Source organism: Raphanus sativus, chromosome 6 (genome assembly GCF_000801105.2).
Source record: "Raphanus sativus cultivar WK10039 chromosome 6, ASM80110v3, whole genome shotgun sequence".
Taxonomy (NCBI): Eukaryota; Viridiplantae; Streptophyta; class Magnoliopsida; order Brassicales; family Brassicaceae; genus Raphanus; species Raphanus sativus.
The window spans coordinates 32,115,698-32,135,809 of record NC_079516.1 but is presented as its reverse complement, the minus strand read 5'-3'; the positions used below and the strand labels follow the sequence as shown (position 1 = coordinate 32,135,809).

General features: G+C 34.2%; 3 protein-coding genes across 3 annotated transcripts; 2 read left to right on the top strand and 1 right to left on the bottom strand.

The window, feature by feature from the left end:
* The first annotated feature begins 10,244 nt into the window (after positions 1 to 10,244).
* LOC108806775 (uncharacterized) lies at positions 10,245 to 13,295 on the top strand. Its single transcript, XM_018578969.2, has 7 exons — positions 10,245 to 10,560; positions 10,648 to 10,892; positions 10,955 to 11,594; positions 11,664 to 11,976; positions 12,047 to 12,141; positions 12,234 to 12,428; positions 12,497 to 13,295. The coding sequence occupies exons 1-7, from the start codon at positions 10,378 to 10,380 to the stop codon at positions 13,160 to 13,162; spliced, it is 2,337 nt and encodes a 778-aa protein (XP_018434471.1). The 5' UTR covers positions 10,245 to 10,377; the 3' UTR covers positions 13,163 to 13,295.
* Positions 13,262 to 14,797, bottom strand: LOC108810508 (probable aquaporin TIP3-2). Its single transcript, XM_018582617.2, has 3 exons — positions 14,480 to 14,797; positions 13,899 to 14,164; positions 13,262 to 13,817 (listed from the first exon to the last, which is right to left on the bottom strand). Exons 1-3 carry the CDS (start codon positions 14,619 to 14,621, stop codon positions 13,422 to 13,424), a joined length of 804 nt encoding a protein of 267 aa, XP_018438119.1. The 5' UTR covers positions 14,622 to 14,797; the 3' UTR covers positions 13,262 to 13,421.
* Positions 14,798 to 15,390: 593 nt separating this feature from the next.
* Positions 15,391 to 16,654, top strand: LOC108808410 (transcription factor GTE5, chloroplastic-like). The gene is made up of 4 exons (XM_018580564.1): positions 15,391 to 16,257; positions 16,336 to 16,381; positions 16,454 to 16,549; positions 16,629 to 16,654. The coding sequence occupies exons 1-4, from the start codon at positions 15,391 to 15,393 to the stop codon at positions 16,652 to 16,654; spliced, it is 1,035 nt and encodes a 344-aa protein (XP_018436066.1).
* Positions 16,655 to 20,112: the final 3,458 nt, after the last annotated feature.

Sequence of the window (20,112 nt, the reverse complement as noted above, 5' to 3'; positions counted from 1 at the left end):
TTGAAACAGAGGAAGTAGATACATTGTCTCTTTAGTTAATCCAAAACCCTAATTGTCTTATTAAGCTAATGTTTTTAAAAGAATACAATAGTATCTTTCGATTAATACAATTAACAAAATAATTGTTAACTATTAAAATATAACAAATAATTAAACTAATTAAAACAAAAGAAAACATTAAAAATTCCCAGATCAAAAATTACAAACCTAATTTTCGAAGACCCCACCTCTCTATGTTTTTTTTTTAGGACCACCTCTCTATGTTACAAGAAACACTACAAGAAAACATCGGTATTCTAAGGAACATACTGAGGGAAAATGAGTTCCTCGGAATTTTCTAACGAAAAATCGAGGAAATACTGAGGAAACTAAAAAATGTGGTTTCCTCGGTATTTTCTCGAAAAATTTCAAGGAAATTGCGAGGAAGACACATTTCCTCGAAAATTTTCGAGGAAATTGCGAGGAAGACACATTTCCTCGGTATTTTTCGAGGGAATACCGAGGGACAATAGGGTTTCCTCGAAATTTCCTCGGAATGTCCCTTCACGGTTGAGGGGTTTGATTTAAAATCCCTTATTCGTCGAAATACCCTCGAAATATTTCGAGGAAATTTCGACGAAACAAATGATTTTCGGTATTTCCTCGAAATTCCCTCACAATATTCCGAGGGAATTTCGAAGAATAAGGGATTTTAAACCGAAAACAACGTTTTGCGGATTGAATAACACGTATATAACCTTCATTAAGTGTCTTAGACAGATTATGAAGTCAAACTTTAGGGTTTTAAACCGAAAATAATGTTTTGCGGATTGAACGGAAACCACACAACATAAGAGAAACACTTATACATTTTAATAAACGTTAAAGGGAATACTTACAATTATTTTTGTATTTGTGTTATTTCATTGTTTATGATCATCTATACAAAGAAACCTCATTAGTATGAATTACATTTGTATAAGAAATGACATAGAGGAAAAAAATCGATGTTTTCAAAACCCCAAACCCTGTTTCCTCGAAATTTTCTCACAATATTGTGAGGAAATTTCGAGGAACCTGCTTTCAAACCCTGTTTCCTCGAAATTTCCTCACAATATTGTGAGGAAATTTCGAGGAACCTGCTTTCCTCGGAATATTTTTCATTAACCCGGCAACCCTAGCCGCCAAATGTTTCGCGAAAATTAGATTAGAAGATTTCGAGGAAATTTCGAGGAACCTTATTAAATTTTGTGAGGAAATTCCGACGGACAGTGTCCGTCGGACGTCTCATAAATTAGGTTTTATGTTCTTCTCTTCCCCATTTCTCTCTGCCTCTCCTCTCTTCCTCTCCTCTCTTGCGCGGCCTCCTTCCTCTCCTCTCTTCCTCTGCGCGGCAAATCCCCTCTCTTCCTCTCCTCTCTTCCTCTCCTCTCTTTCTATCATGTAAGTTCATCTCTCTTCTCTTCCTCTCTTCATAGATCGATTCTTTGGATGTTAGATCTCGAAATTTAGGTTGTTAGGAAGGAAATTCTAGGATTTAATGGATAGCTTAGGATTTTCAAGTTTGGATTGTTGTTTGGATTGTTGTTATATATTTTTTTTAGTTCTTTTGTGTTTTGGGTAAAATTCAAAACCTTTTTCATGTTTTAAAACGTTTTTTGATTTTTTAAAACGTTTTTTGATTTTTTTTTTTGACAGCAAACGTTTTTTGATTTTTAAAAATGTGTATATGATTTTTTAAAACGTTTTTTGATTTTTTTTAAAACGTTTTTTTTATTTTAAAAATGTGTATATGATTTTTTAAAACGTTTTTGAATTTTTAAAACGTTTTTTTGATTTTTTAAAACTATTGTTTATATATTAAAACTATTTTTGTACTTATTAAACTATTTTTATATAGTAAAACTATTTTTGTAATTATTAAACAATTTTATATATATTAAAACTTTTTTTGTAATTATGAAATTGTTGTTTTATTTTTTTTTTCGATTTATTTTGTGTTTTGGTTAAAATTCAAAACGTTTTTCATGTTTTAAAACGTTTTTTGATCTTTTAAAACGTTTTTTGATTTTTAAAAATGTGTATATGATTTTTTAAAACGTTTTTTTTAATTACTAAACTATTTTTTTATATTTAAACTCTTTTTTATATTCTTAAATTATTTTTGTAATTATGAAACTATTTTTATATATATTAAAACGTTTTTTTAAGTTTACAGTAATAATAAAACGTTTTTTATAAATTTAAAAATATTTAAAAACCTTTTTCTATATTTATAAACGATTTGTAATTTTTTATAAATATATATATATATATATATATATATATGTATAAATCATGTATACTAAAAACTATATATAGTAATTATTAAACTATTTTTTATATTTTTATATTTTTGTGATTAAAAACTATTTTTGGATTTTTTAAATTTTTATTTACTAAAACTAATTTTAATATATTTTAATTTGTACAATTTTGAATAATATTATCTAATATATTTTCAATTTCAATTTTTATTTTATATTTTATATTTTCGAATTTCATTAAAAAAAAAAATATATTTTTTTATTTATTTTTTTGAAAATTCCTAGGAAAGGGTTCTCTCAAAATATTTCGACGACCACGTCCCTAGGAAAATTTTGAGGACTTTTGCGACGAACCCTCGTCCTCACAGTTTCCTCGGAATCACTGTTCCTTGAAATTCCGTCAGAAAATTTCGAGGAAATTTCGAGAGAAAATGAAATTTCGAGGAGTTTTTTTAGAGGATTTTTTTCCTCGGTATGTCGTCGAAATACGGTTATTCCGACGACATACTGAGGAAAAAGTCCCTCAGTATCTGCGTGTTTTCTTGTAGTGAAAGGGATTCCATTATTACGTTTTCAGCCACACCGTCTGGCAGTATTTTGAAACCCGACCCAGACATGCGGTTGAACCGGTAAACCCGGTGATCCGAATTAAATTGAGTTTTGTGAAAAATCAAAAATTTAAAAACCCGCAAAAACCCACCAAAACTCGAAACCCGGTACCGGTTGAACCACTGGTTGAACCAGTAGATAACTTTTAATTTTTTTAAAGTTTTTAATTATGTTTTTAGATTATGTTTTATATTCTAAAATTTCAATTAAAAATAGGTTTCTTTCAGATTTTTTTTGCCGTCTCTCTCTTCTTGTGAACTCTACTGATTTTGTATATCTTTTTTTTTTTTGATTATTTTGTTAATTATAAATATGTAGTACTAGGTTTTATGTGTTCTAGGTCCTGTATATATTGTTTTGTTAATAAGTTTAGATTAAACTTTCTGATTTTTAATCATACATAATACCAATTACACTATTTTATTTTTGATTTTTAGATATTGATGAAGATTTCACTACGCCACCAGAAGAAAATGAAGTGAACTATGGTAGAGAGAACCAAAATTAGTTGATGTGACTTGGTGTTAATTTATTTTTATTATTGAAAATTTATTACAATGATGTTTTACTTTTGTTTTATTTTTGATTTGAAGTTTAATTTATTATTCACATTAGACATAAATATTTATGAATTTTATTCTTGATTTTTTAAATCATAACTCTTAACTAGTTACAATTTTTTTTAAATAGTCTAAACTATTTTTGATATTTTGTATATCAAATGAAAATAAAATATAAAAAATAAAGTTAAGCATTTTCTAAATGTTTTTTAAAAATAAAAATATATAAATATACAAACTATTATTTTATGTTTAAAAAAACATTTAGAAAATATTAAATTAGTTTCTATATTTTCATTTTCATAGCTAACATATTATTATATAATAAAATTAATTAATTTAATAACATGCGGTCGACCCGATGACCCAGTGATCCGGTAAGTTTTCCAGTTCAGCGTCCGGGTCGATTTTCAAAACATTGCCGCCTGGACAAAACGAAGAAGAAGAATCCATCGCACTGAGGGTCTTATTCAAGTTGAAAATCAGCTCCAGTCATTGTCTCGCTCTGAAGAGAAGGATGTTGTTCTTTGGAAAGGGAAACAAGAAACAAAGATCAGTTTATTACTTCAGAAACTTGGAATCACATTAGAACTAAAAGAGATACAGTTCCTTGGCACAGAGGACTCTGGTTCATTCATGCAACACCAAAACACATGTTCTGTACTTGGCTAGCTTTTAGTAATCATCGGCTCACCACAGGAGATAGGATGGTAGCCAACGCCGGGATTGATGAAAACTGTGTACTGTGTATGCAGCAGCTGGAAACGAGGAACCACCTTTTTCCGGTTGCGCTTATTCCTTGTCATTATGGAACAAACTGATGAATGTACTGATAGGTAATGGTTACTCGAATGAGTGGATGGAGGTCGTGTCCTTCATACAGCAACCGAACCTAAATTGAACAGGAGCTTCCTTGTTCGTTATGCTTTCTAAGCCACAATCTACATGATTTGGCGTGAAAGAAACTGTCGGAGAGGAGCTTCCTTGTTCGTTATGCTTTCTAAGCCACAATCTACATGATTTGGCGTGAAAGAAACTGTCGGAGACATGGTGCGAAGCCACAACCTCATGACGCTCTCTTTACCATGATTGACAGACTGGTCAAGAAGAGAATTATGTCCATTACAGCACAAGACAGGAGACTTGATAGTGCTTTGCAACTCTGGAGTGAAGCTGCACAAATGTGTTCGATTTGTTTTAGTTTTTGCTTGCAAATTAATTAGCTAAAGTGGCTCTTGCTGTAAAGACACTACAAGAAAACATGTCAATGCTGACGGCCAAAACCATGGGCATTCCGACGGAAAACACATATTCCGACGAAACTATAACGAAAATGTTTGTCGAAATCATTTGGTCTGAAAAAAAATTTCGTCGGAAATCCGTCAGAGCTTCCGACGATGCTCGGACGAGTCCCAAGAAACAGTATTCCAACGAAAGTCCGACGATTATTCCGACCACACATATCATCGGAAATTTTTCCGAGGCTGTCCGACCACTACTTTCATCGGAAACTAATCTCTCCGACGAAAACCGGTCATTAGAAATTTTCGACAACAATTTCGTCGGAAATTTCGGACGGAGAGTATCGTAGGACGATTACAACTCCTATATTTCGTTGGAATTTTCCTAAGAAATATTTCTACGAACCTGTCCGTCGGAATATACCGACGGCACTACTGTCGGAATATTCCGACGAATACAGTTTCGCCAGAATATTTAATTTATTCACTAATGTATTTATTTTATTTTTTATATTAAAAATTGATAAATAAACAAAATCTAAAATTAAAAACTAATAATATCATAGAAATTAAGTTCGTACATAGTTTGAAACTGAAATTGAAAAAAGAAACATTCAGAAGTTAAAAAAAAACTAAAAATCCGAAGGAAACAAACGCTTTATCTTCTCCAATATCTCGAGGTTGGTCTTCTTTGATCCGCCAGCTCAGCAAGGATTGTGGTGTTCTGCGTCTCTAGTGCCACAATCCAGTCATCTTTGTTCTGTAGCTGCTCTAAGATCAAGAGATCAGCATACTAGACTTGTGAAGAAGAAGATGGACATGTAGAGGCATGATGAGCCAACCCAACTAAATGGCATTTTTTAAGGGACCGCCTAAAAAAAATTTAGTAAAATATTATAAACTAAATATAGTAATGAAAAAACAAAATTACCTATTCCACCAAGTCGTTTATTTGCAGCCGGGACAAGTTGGTGAAAGTTCCCGTTGAATCGTCATCAGAGAGAGACTGAGAAGCTATAAATGCTTCTTTTGGGTCTCCACCAACTCAATGACCTCTTTTATTACGGGGTCCTGAATTTGGCGCGTCCTCTTGTTAGTGTACGCCTCCTTCATGACAGAGAGATGATCAACGAGATTACCGTTGTTTGCTTCAACCTGAAAACAACATTAACCAAGGAATATATAAAAATATTTATTTAAATAAATATATAATAATAAAAAATAGAACTTACAAGTTGATCTTCCTTAGGAGACGTAGTGCAAGCACCGAGGTTGTGCACATAAACACCTTTCCTGCCACGATCGCTCTTCTGATTGGATGAGTTCTTAAGAGACTTCTCTATAGTCTCCTGCTTCTCCCAATGCACCTGCAACTCTTCCCACACTGTCGTGCCCGTCGTGGATTGGAAAGGAGGACCGGGAGATGGTCTTGACCTGGTTCTTGAACCAATAATTCAACTGGGATGGTACCCCTGGCTCATGTGGAGCAGCTGCACCGGGAGCGGGAGCGGGAATAGCTGGAACCAAATTTTGTTCCTGAGTCGATCCCGATGCACGGGAACTGCTCATTGAACTAACTCGGTGACAGGGTACGGAACGGCGTAATAATCTACCAGAATCTTTGGACCTACAAAAGGAAAATAATCTAACTGTGATACAACTGTTTTATCCATATATGATACAACTGTTTTTATAAGTATGATACAACTGTTTTTATAAATATGATACAACTGTTTTATGTATATATATGTATATAAAAATGCCCTTTAAATATATTAAAATAATTTAAAACGTTTTAATTATAAAGAAAAATATTTATAAACGTTTTTATCTATATATAATATTACTGGAAAACTTTTGATAAATAAAAAATAATAATATTACTCGAAAAAAATTTAAAACATCTTTACTGTATATAATATTACTGGAAAACTTTTGATAAATAAAAAAATATATTCATCAATAGTTTATAAACCCCAAAAACGTTTTTTTAAAAAATTAAAAACATTATAAAAACAATAAAAACCTTTTTACTATTTATAATATTACTGGAAAAGTTTTTATAAAAAAAAATATATTCAATACTTTCTAAACCCCAAAAACGTTTAAAAAATAAAAAAAAACATTTTTAAAAAAAATCAAAAAACGTTTTAAATAAAAGCAAAAACGTATTAAATTTCAACAAATACACTATATAATTTTAAAAAAAAATAAAGGCAACAATCTAAACAAAATCTAACTAATACATCCTAAAACTATCCATTCAATCCTAAACATATACATGAAAAACCTAAAATCCTAAAATCTAACATCCAAGCCCTAAATAAATGAAATTTACAAAGGGTTTGAGAGACTTGCATGATCTTGAGTGTTTGGGGTAGAGATTTGGAGTTTGGGATGAGGAATCGCCGGAGTGGTGGCCAAGATCGCCGGAGTGGTCGCCCGATTAGAGAGAGAACATGTAGAGATTTTAGAGAGAGGCGAAAATGAAGAAAAAGGAAGAAGAAGAAAGATTATATATAAAAACAAAACGACTGACATAGGTCCGTCGGAAATCTGTCGGAAACCTAATAAAATATTATTTGGCGGTTCATGAAATTTTTTTGGCGGTTTGTATTCCCGGATAATAAAATACTCCAACAGATTTCCGACAAAACAAGTATTAGTCGTCGGAAATCCGTCGGAATGCTCGGGAACATGCAAAATATCGTGTTACAAGGCAAGGAATATGCCACTTTTTCGGAATCTCATCGAAAAATGCAGACAGAATTCTGACAAAAGTAGCATATTCTTCTGATTGGTTAAAAGGACTTCATCGGAAATCCATAAGAATTTACCGACGACATTCCGACAAGATAGTGTTTGGGGTTTGATAACAAGTTTCTATTGGTAAAATCCAATTCTTTGATAATAAATGGAGTATTTGTAAAAGGTTTAACTATAAAAAAATGTGTACTATGACAGCACTCCTCAATCTGGGGTGCTGTCATACCAATCACAATAGAATATACACACCGCAATCCAACCATACCAGAAAACTGGATTTCTAAAATTTCTTGTATGTTGCCGTAGTACACATCGTCACCGGATGAAGATGAAACACAAGTATCATAAGTTGTTCTAGAATGACTTTTCCTTGTGAATGCATATCCTCGAGTACAATATTTTGGATATGATTTGACCACATAGTTTAGTCCCCGCACAAATTCGCATATCCAATCATCGAACACTACACCTCTGGCTAAACCTTCACTCACCTATAAATTAAAAACATATTAGTGAAATGTTAATTATTTTATTAAATATAAACTAATCATTTGCACATGTTCAGATATATGACTCACATAATTAAGAAGCCATCCAACAAATATGTTATGTCTGAGTTGTTGAAGCTCCTCTTCTGTGGCATGTCTGTAAGTAATACGCAGCTCTGCCATATAAACACTTAAAATGATATTATTAATCTGCAATAAAACTTATTGAATATTAATCTAATAATTTAAATGAAAAATATATTTTTACCTCTCATATTGTAGAACATCTTCAGTTAGTGAGCAAATATGTTTGCAAATGAGCGTGTTCAGTCTACGTAAGTCCCTGCTTCGTGGATTTTTCACTAATTGTCCAATTTCCCTGAATGTTTGGGACAGTAACATAATATGTTGCTTTCTCCCTTCCGTCATCATGCCTAGCATGTCTTTGGTTTTTTGTATACACTTCTGATGGAAAGTAGTTTTCAGCAAAATTTGTAATTTCTTCATTGATCACTTGTGAGACTATTAATAAAAGAGAAGTACAAAATAGAAATACCTCTTAGTTTTATTACTTATTTACATTAGAATGCCATTGAGATATTTATTGAACCTAGATTAAGTATGCTTATCTTTTCTTAATTTAAATAATAGATTTAAGTATTTAATGTTTTTTTCTAATTTAAATAATAGAGTTCCTTAATCAAATCTTAACCAAAATAGATTTCCTAATATATTTCGTATTAACATATTAAATATTTTTTAATATTTATCAGTAATAAATAATAAAATAAAAATTCACACATCATAATCAATTTATATAACATATAAATAAAATATAAAATAATTTATTCATATATTATTAGTATAATGCTTTCATTACATAACTCCAATTAGTTATAAATATATGTTTTTATTTAAAAAAACAGTGCAAGATTATTTTTATTTAACAAATTTATTTTAATAGAAATTATAGTTTCAAATATGGTTATATATTTTATGTATTTATAACCTTTTTTTTGGATGCTAAGATTTTGGAATTGGAAAAAATAATGATCCACTTCTATATTATTTTAATTAGGAAATTTAAAATTTATATCCAAAATTTTTATTAAACTTTTAATTATTATTATAACTGCAAAGATTAATTTTTAATCTAAATTTATATTTTGGATGCTAAGATTTTGGAATTGGAAAAAATAATGATCCACTTCTATATTATTTTAATTAGGAAATTTAAAATTTATATCCAAAATTTTTATTAAACTTTTAATTATTATTATAACTGCAAAGATTAATTTTTAATCTAAATTTATATTAAAATATTACAAATACATCATTTGATATAAACAAGAAAAACTAAACTTGAAATAAATACCCGCCCGATTGGGCGGATTAAGATCTAGTATCTTTCAAAAAAAGAAACAAAATATTGTCAAGTTTTAATATGTTTTTAAACTAAAAAAGTAAAAATAAATAAAAATAATAGTATTTGCAAAAATGGAAAGATTTTTTTCCATATTTTAGCGCTTTCTACAAAATATTAAAACTAAACCTTAAACCCTTGGATAAACCATAAATCTTTGGATAAACTTTAAACACTTGAAGTAATCATAAATCCTAAATCAAAAACACTAAACACTTAATGTTAAAAAAATAATCCCTAAAGCCTTGGATATTTAAGGTTTAGAATTTAGTGTTTAAGATTTAGTTTTTAGTATTTAGGATTTAATATGTTTTGCTAACAACGTTAAAAATATTTTTAAAAGTTTTCTTTTTAGTAACTATTACTATTTTTTATTTATTTTTATCCAAAGATTTAGAGGTTATGATTAAGGATTTAATGTTTTTAAGATTTATTGTTTTAGTGTTTATCGTTTTTGATTTATAGTTTATGATTTATCCAAAAGTTTAAAATTTTGGATTAAGATGGTTTAGAACTTATCCAAGAGTTTAAAATCAATAGGACTTTGTTATTTTATTTTCGATATGTTTTAAAAAATAAATAAATGATTGTTAAATTATATTATGTTTTTTTTTTAAATAAAAAGGTAAAGAAAATGGAAAAATAGCAATAGTTACAAAATATTTAAAATATTTTTAATTCGTTAGTAAAACACCAAACCATCTTAATTGGTGAACACATAGATTTATTATAATCTTATTCTAATGAAAGTTATTGGTTGAGAGTTATAAAAATATTTATCTTTGATTATTTAAGGTAATTCTATTTTTGAATCTTTAGCATAGACTTAATAATACTATTAAACATTAGTTTGACATGTTTCTATCTATTGTTTGTTGGGTTCCGTGGTCCTTGTATAACTGACATGAACAACCAACCACGACGCCACGAATCTTCTTCTCTTCTTGATTCCTTCACAAGAAACCTTCACCGCATTGAAGCAACGCTTCGAGCTTCCCGGAGAAGATGTTCTCGTCCGTTGGTTTCGTCTTCCTCTCTGGTGTTTTCCTCGGAATCATCGTCATCTTGGCCGCCGAAGCTGCGGGATTGATGTATCTCGTGAACCGATTGAATCGGAGAAAAGATCCAAAACACGTCTCCGATCCATCCACCAATGATCCTCCCATCGATTTCTCTCTCAACAAACAGGTGCTCGATTATCCTTCAAAAATCGAATTCTAGGTCTAATTTTTGAGACAATTTTTCTAAAGTTTTTCAGATGTTTTGTAATGACAGGGAATGGTGTGGATTCTGGAGGTGGATGAAGGTGTTAAGAACTGGTTGAAGGAGAAGCCACAAAAAGAGCACAAGAGGAAGAGAGATTTCTTGGAGGTTCATCCTCTTCGAAAATTCGCTAGGATCAAAGATCACAAGCTCCTCTTATCAGATGCTTCTGCTGATAGCACCACTCAGACTACGGTTTCTTTAAAATGCTGCTCTATTGACGCCGTTTCAGGCTCTCATCTCCCTACAAGAAAATGGTAATATCTCCATGATTCTTATTAAATATTTGAAGCTCTTCATTGTTGTTTTGATTTGTTAGGGCGAAAAGGTTTCCTATAAAAGTAGAGAGCAAGATATCTTCAGAGTTATACAAAGGAAACAAGGTGTTTTACATCTACCTCGAGACTTCTTGGGAGAAGGAATCATGGTGTAAAGCTCTTCGTCTAGCTGCTTGCGACAATCCGGAAAGGTTTATTTGGTACTCTACCAAGTTGCAACAAGATTTTCGTAGCTACGTCACGTCTCTCAATGTTGCATATCATTCGTTCATGAAACCATCCGCTGGGTTTTGTTTCGAGACCTTTGACAAAGGGAACAAAACCGATGGTGGTTCCTCAAAGGTTCGCTTGTTCTTGAAGAGGTTTTCGAGGAAGCGATCACATCGGGAAGACAGGAAAAACTCTGTGCGTTCTTACCAAGATTCACAACACGGAAGCAGCTCGGGGAGGAGCGGCTCAGGGAGGAGGATGGGAGATTATAGCGCTGATGAATCTGATCTGCCTGTCTTTTCACGTTCTGTGAGCCATAGCAGTCATGTTTCTGGTGTTTCAGACGGAGACTCTGAAGAGAAGTTTGACATGGATGAAGGAACATTGGCGTGGAACTTGCTGATCTCTAGGCTGTTTTTCGATCTCAAACAGAAAACAGGAGTGAAGAGCTCAGTGCAAGCACGAATCCAGGTCTGCACTTTCGATGATCATGAAAAGCCTTTCTTCATCTACTTAAAAGAGTTTTGATTTTCTTAACAGCGGGTGTTATCAAGCATGAGGACTCCAAGCTACATAGGCGAACTAATCTGCTCGGATGTTGACACTGGAAATCTCCCACCTCACATACATGGTACTCGGGTTCTTCCGATGGAGATGAGTGGTGTATGGGCGTTCGAACTAGACATTGAATACTTTGGTGAAGCGGTGATTGAGGTTGAAACACGTGTCGACATCCGTGAGGTGGATCTGCAAAAAGGTATAACCGACACAAGGTTACAGCCAAGCTCTGCAGGGGAAGAAGTTGAAGATTTTGAAAAGCAATTAGTACAAAATGGTGGATCCAATAAAACAGGCTAGTTCAGTGTTTACTGTATACTGATTAATGCAGTCATCTCACGACTGTTCTTACCATTTTTTTTTAGATGAATCCAAGGGATCAAAAGGAACGAAGACATCTCCAAATGGTGTATCCAGGTGGAAGTCTATTATTAAAAACATTGCTGAACAAGTGTCCCAGGTTGATTCTCCTTAATCAAATGTCTACAAGACAATTCTTTCTTGCTAGTTGGATTTGTTTCAACTTAGATTGTGTCTGTTTCACAATTTCAGGTGCCTATCTCTTTGTCAATACGGGTGTCTTCTCTTCGAGGGACACTGCGGGTACACCTGAAGCAGCCTCCTTCTGATCAGTTATGGTTTGGATTCACGAGCATGCCCGATGTAGAATTCGATCTCGCATCTTCTGTTGGGGAACACAAAATCACCAACAGCCATGTTGCTATGTTCTTGATCAACCGGTTTAAGGTACACCCTTCCTCCACCTTTAGGGGGTCTCTTCTCTTTGACCTTACAAAAACATTATGATTCTGCAGGCGGCGATACGAGAGGCTGTAGTTCTTCCAAACTGTGAAAGCCTAACGATTCCTTGGATGATTGCTGAAAAAGATGATTGGGTTCAACGCAACGCCGCTCCATTCATGTGGATGAATCAAGAAAGCGATCACAGTAGCTCACATGCAACAGAAGGGAAATCTAAATCTGACAAGCCACCCACCTGTTCCTCCTCTGTTCACTCTGAGCAAATGCAGAAGACTGCAGACACCACTCAGAAGCCAATTATTCCTGAAGCGGTGACTCTGACTTCTTCCTCCTGTGCTCAGTCTGAACAAGTCCATGGGGCTTCCAATACCATCCAGGCACCGAATTTTGAAGCAGAGGCTACGTTTACGCCATTGTCAAGATCATCCACAACAGTTACAGTAAAGAGTGAGAAATCCCTGGAAGAACTGAAAACTCCACTACTGCGACCCAGCAGCAGTGAAAAGCAATATACAAACTCAAGAGACAGGACCACTCAGTCACCATCTAGGACAATACTACTTTCAAGCGAAGAAGATGATTCAAGCGGAAAGAAACTGGGAAGGAGAGCTAGGATGCTGGGTCTTGGGAAGAAAATGGGGGAGAAGTTGGAGGAGAAGAGGCGTCACATGGAGGAAAAGAGTAGACAGATTGTTGAAAAGATGAGAGGACCTTCTTAACGTGACAAGGAATAAGCTTTTTTTTTTTGCAGGGTTTCAGATACATAAGCTAACTTATAGAAACAGGCATTGCTACATGTACAGCTCCATCAATGCCTCTATTTATTTATTTATTCTTTAGGTAAATTACAAGAAAACATACTGTTCTGGATTCAATTATACAGAGAAAGTTGCAGTTACAAAAGAAAAACCACATATGCAAGCAAAACAGAGATTCTTGATACAAAGAGGGAACCTTCAAAATGAAGATTAGTCCGGTCTAGTAATCTTCCGGAGCCAATGGTTGGTGGGTACTGTGGCGAGGAGGTTCGTTCACGTTTGGGATGATCATGTATTCATAGATAAGTGCGGCGAGTGCACCGCCGATGAAGGGCCCAACCCAATAGATCCAATGGTTATGCCATCTCCATCCAACTAATGATGGACCAAAGGCTCTGGCCGGATTCATTGATGCGCCTTCGAATGGTCCTCCTACCAACATGTTTGCCCCGACTATGAGCCCTATGGCTAGCGGCGCTATGATCCCAATACTCCCTCTCTTGGGATCTATAACGGTTGAGTAGAAGACATAAACCAAGGCAAACGTAAGTATGATCTCCATCAATAGCCCATGAAGCTCACTCACTCCAGACGCTACATGGAAACCTATTGGTCTCTGCAGAGGGCGAATCAAGACGGTGACCATATCAAAAACTTAGACGAAAATAATATAGAGATTGATTAAAAGTTTTTATACCGAGCCATTAGTGGCAAGCCTCAACAAGAGGCAAGCAAGGATAGCACCAAGAAGCTGAGCAATCCAATAGTAGATAGCTCTGATCACTGAGAGCCTGCCTCCTACTAGAGCAGCAAAAGTTACGGCCGGGTTCACGTGACCACCAGAGACATTGATGGCCGCAGAAATAGCCGCAAACAAGGCCAATGCATGAGCTAATGCCACCAAAACTAACCCTCCCGGCGTGTCTGTCCCCGTGTGAGCCGCCGTGTCCCAATACAACTTGTCTGTCCAGTAACAAATATATAGTTCAAAATCACAAATGCATGACGATGCATGGTTCGAACCGAAACAATTGATTACTGAATGAAATCTATAGTTTCTTGTTTCTATAATATTTTCACTTATCAAAACAAAAATCTTGATAAATTCATCAAGTTTATATCTATCAATAAGTTTGTCAAGTTTTTTTTTTTTTGCTAAAATTTGGTTAATAAGTTTGTGAAAATTTGATTTGAACTTTTTAATTTAAAGATGTCAACGCAAATGTTTTTTTTTTCTCGAATATTTCCTATGTATGTATTTTTAAAGGAAGTACGAACCTAGAGCGAGGATGGAGCCTTCTCCAGCAAAGACGAAGACGAAAGTGGAAAGAAACTCGGCCAAAGTGGCTCTTATGGAGTCAGGATGAGACGCCTCGTCAGCTCTCCCGAATCCGTATGCTCTTCTAGCATATGTTGCCATTTATAAACCTGAGAAGATCAAACCTCGATGATTGATAAATAAGAAAACAGAAAGAAAAGGCAAGAAAAAAATAGTTGGAAAGAGAGAGCTTAAAAGAAGCAGCAAAGTGGAAGTAATCAGGAGACATATGTTATATGAGAGTGTCTGATGCCAAGCACGTGGATCATGTTCGTGTCTATCCATTCCTCGATCGATCTTACCTCATCCTCTCACAATCTGGACACTTCCTTGGCCCTAGTGTATGTGTTTTTGTATAATAAACCCTGTTGTGACTATACGTGTATGCATGTCTGACATATGGATCAAAGTTATAGGTCTCTAAATATTGTATCCGGTTTCAGCTTTCCTCCTCACTTAATTTTGTCTTTTTTATATGAGACAGTACATTAGAGATCACATGATATTTTTACTGTTTATGGGATTCAGCCAAACTCAAGACCAAGGTTGGATGTTGCAATTGGTTTACAGATACAAGTCACGCAAAAAAAAAGGACATTAAATTGGCCTTTTCCGGTTTAGTACCGGATCGGTATCTTGTTGCTTTCCTTTTTTCTATTACGCATAATGTGTTTATTTACCCTAGTCTCTCGCGCATTATTAAAGCTTACGCTTTATTCTCGCGACTCTCACCATTGCTTCCTCCTAGGGTTACAGACCTTTGTTTTGGTCTTCAAGTTGATAAAGCTAAAAATCCCTAGAGAAACCGTAGATTCCTGTTACGGGTTCTAAGTCGAGAACGGAAATTTCTTCTGAGCGGACAAAGCCAATGATGGTTGCTAAACAGGAGCTGTCGGTGAATGTTCCTCTCATGTTAAACGTCAGCTTCTTAAGCTCAATTTCAAAGCCGAAATTAATCTCTGAGCTAAATAATCTGTTTACGAAGCTGATGAAGCATAAGCATGGATGGGTTTTCAATGTGCCAGTAGATGCTCAAGGACTTTTCTTGCGTGATTACCACACTGTTGTTAAAGAGCCTATGGATTTGGGTACAGTGAAAACTAAATTGTGGAATAGTTTGTATAACTCACCGTTGGAGTTCGCTGAAGATGTGAGGCTTACTTTTAACAATGCCATCTTGTATAATCCAATAGGGCATGATGTGCATCGTATGGCTAAGTCTATGTTGAGTATGTTTGAAGAGGAGTTGGTTTCCATTGAAGTGCCAACTCGTGGTGTAGAGCCATTACCAAATCCTAAACCTTCCCCTCCTCTTAATAGAATACTTGAGGATAGTGTACTTTTGGAGAGAGCGGGATCTCTGATAACACCAGTGTTACCTGAAACTGTCAATACTACTACTACGACCATCGAGAAGCGTAGAGAGGAAGAGGACGCTCCTGTTGATAATAGGGACCTTACCTTAGATGAGAAACAGAGACTCAGTGAAGAGCTTCTTGACATGCCTTGTAACAAACTAGAGATAGTTGTTCAGATTGTAAAGAAGAGTAATCCAAAACTCTCTCTACAAGATGATGAGATTGAGCTGGATATTGATAGTCTTGACATCCAAACGCTTTGGGAGCTTTATAGATTTGTGACTACTGGGTATAAGCAGAGCTTGAGCAATAAAAAAGAGGATCAGGAGTTTGATTCAGAAAGAGATGCTGAATCTGCTCACAACATTATCCAAGGCTCGGTAAGATTTACTTACTTCAGGTCTTCATGTTCTTTTGATTTTGTCTCATATCATTTGTTTCTTCTTTTGCTTTAACAGAACAATCTAGTAACTGGCACCGAAACATCGAGAGTTACTGAATCAGGTAAGGTTTCAGTTCCAAAGTCATACCAAATTCAAATGCATGCAGTTTGGTATTTATGTTTATTCTAACCAGGAAAAGCAATTCGCATGTCATCTCCTGTTCGGCAAAAAAAAAAAAAAGCAGGTGGATCAAGTAGTTCTAGCAGTGACACAGGATCTTGCTCTAGTGGCAAACTTTAAAACCCTGAGTCGGTTCTTTCACCTTATCATGATCAAGACTCACATCACTTTTCTTCTTTGTTCTACACATTCTGACTTTGAAAGCTCCTCGTGACATGGATTAGCTACTGACAATTAGGGCTGACAAGTCAAAAAAAGTGTGTTGTTATTCATCCGTTTTAATAACACAGTTAGAATTTTCTATGTCAATGACTTTTCTAGTTCGGATTGTTATCTGTTTTAGGATTTTTTTTTTACTGTACAGAGACAAAAACTGAACAATATGCAATATTTTTAGAAGTCTGCGTGAGTCTCCTTGATAGAAAGGTAGCGGTGATGTCGGATTAACCTTGGCTGATACTAATGAGGATTTAGATAAATCGGCATCTTCAAGATGGTCCGTTAAAGATCCTATATTAGGTCATCTGAGTCTTTCCCAGATCTACTTCCCGATGATTGATGAAGATTTCTATTCAAGCGGCAGTTTAGGTGAAGGATGGAGTTAAGGAAGTACATAATTGTGCCTCGTCTGGAAAGCTTCTCAGGTCACGCGGTGGCGCGTAGGAACATGCGTCCTCTCAAACTGTTTGAAGTCCTGTTCAAAATCTAATGAAGACGCGTGTCAAGATTCTTTCTACATTGAAGACGCGTGGATTGGCTGAGTGGCATGGAAGAGTCTCGAGTGTTTGTATGGGCTGAATATGGCTTCTCAGGTCACGCGGTGGCGCGTAGAAACATGCGTCCTCTCAAACTGTTTGAAGTCCTGTTCAAAATCTAATGAAGACGCGTGTCAAGATTCTTTCTACATTGAAGACGCGTGGATTGGCTGAGTGGCATGGAAGAGTCTCGAGTGTTTGTATGGGCTGAATATGGGTCTGTTTTTTCAGGTTTATGAAGTTATCTCGAGTCTGTATGTTTTAAAATTAGGCTTTATGTACTTCTCTTGTAAAAATGCCCATTTGGGCCTCTTTAATGAAAAGAGACTGTCGACAAAAAAAAAAATTTAGAAGTCTGCGTCTCTTAATTGATCTAATAAACATATTTGTTCCATTGCATTTTAAAATCTAAATAAATTTTAGTAACACTATTATATTATGTTTTGACACAGTGGTTAATTGTAATCGTCATTCACAATAAAACAAAGCACATGATTACTCTTCATAAGTCCTTAACAGAATTCACTAATAACAGTTTTAGGATCTATGCTTGGGAAACTTTATTAAAGCAATCAACTTTATAAATTAAAAAGATCTCACATGAATTCCATTAAATAAAGATATTTGCAAACGATGTTACTAAAATATATAATAACATTAAAATCTAAAGAGGTTCACCAAATGAATTAGTTTAGTTTTTAACAATATTTATAAAAAATACTATTAGAGTATAATTTCAGTGAGAACATAAAAGAAAAATATGGAGAACATTCATTATACATTTGTTAATTGAAGACTATACCAAGATGAATCAAGATGTAAGAACCTTGATTTGTTAACATTAATCAATCTCATATGAGTTACGATGAAGGAGTTGTCCCTCTTTGTAATCATGTAATTCATTCTTACTCTGTTTGGACATATGTCAATTTCTTTATGATGCTAATCAAACCAGGATGAATCAAGATGTGAAAACTTTGAATTGGCAACCTTAATAAGTGGAGAATCACCAGGAAATTGAATCAATCTCATATGAGTTACGATGAAGGAGTTATCCCACTTTCTAATCATGTGATTCATTCTTACTCTTTTTGGACATATGTCAATTTATTTTTGATTATAATCAAACCATGATGAATCATTATGAGAGAACCTTGATTTGGTAACCTTAGTAAGTGGAGAATCCCTAGGAAATTGAATCAGTCTCATATGAGTTACGATGAAGGAGTTATCCGACTTTTTAATCATGTGATTCATTCTTACTCTATTTGGACATATGTCAATTTCTTTATGATTCTTATCAAACCAGGATCAACCAAGATGTAAGAACCTAGATTTGGACACATTAATCAATCTCATATGAGTTACGATGAAGGAGTTATCCCACTTTCTAATCATGTGATTCATTCTTACTCTATTTGGACATATGTCAATTTTTTTATTATTTTCATCAAACCAGGATCAATCAAGATGTAAGAACCTATATTTGGAAACAATAATCAATCTCATATGAGTTACGATGAAGGAGTTATCCCACTTTGTAATCATATTATTCATTCTTAATCTGTTTGGACCTATGTCAGTTTCTATATGATTCTATTCAAACGAGGATGAATCAAGCTGTAAGATTCTTGATTTGAACCAACGCTGAGTTGGCCTAGTGGTAAAGGGGTTGCGGCTGTAACTTCCACCACCCGGGTTCAACTCACGGTGGGAGGGACTATTTACAATGCTTGGGTTCCCGACAAAGAGGTGAAACCACCTTTTTTTATCAAAAAAGATTCTTGATTTGAAAACATTGATCTATAGAGAATCACCACGAAGTTAAGTCAATCTCATATGACTTATAATGAATTATTATCCCACTTTTCTAATCATGTGATTCATTCTTACACTGTTTGGACATATGTCAAGTTCTTTATGATTCTAATCAAACCTGAATGAATCAAGATGTGAGAACCTTAAATTGGCAACCTTAATAAGTGGAGAATCACCAGGAAGTTGAATCAATCTCATATGAGTTACAATGAAAGAGTTATCCCACTTTCTAATCATGTGATTCATTCTTACTCTATTTGAACATATGCCAATTTCTTTATGATTCTAATCAAACCAGATGAATCAAGATGTGAGAAACTTGATTTGACAACCTTAATAAGTGATGAATCACCAGGAAGTTGAATCAATCGCATAAGAGTTAAGATGAAGGAGTTATCCCACTTTCTAATCATGTGATTCATTCTTACTCTGTTTCGACATATGTCAATTTCTTTATGAATAAAAAAAAAGGATGAATCAAGATGTAAGAACCTTGATTTGGTAGCATTAATCAATCTCATATGAGTTACGATGAAGGAGTTATACCACTTTCTAATCATGTGATCCATTCTTAGTCTGTTTTGACATATATCAATTTCTTTATGATTCTAATCAACCAAGGATGAATCATGATGTGAGAACCTTGATTTCGCAACCTTAATTAGGGGCGAATCACCATGAAGTTGAATCAATCTCGTATGAGTTACGATGAAGGAGTTATGCCACTTTCTAATCATGTGATTCATTCTTACTTTGTTTGGACATATTTCAATTTCTTTATGATTCTAATTAAACAAGGATTAATCAAGATGTAAGAACCTTGATTTGGTAACATTAATCAATCTCATATGAGTTATGATGAAGGAGTTATACCACTTTCGAATCATGTGATTCATTTTCACTCTGTTTGGACATATATCAATTTCTTTATGATTCTAATAAAACCAGGTTGAATCATTATGTGAGAACCTTGATTCGGCAACCTTAGTAAGTAGAGAATCCATAGGAAGTTGAATAAATCTCATATGAGTTACAATGAATGAGTTATCCCACTTTCTAATCTTGTGATTCGTTCTTACTATGTTTGGACATGTCAATT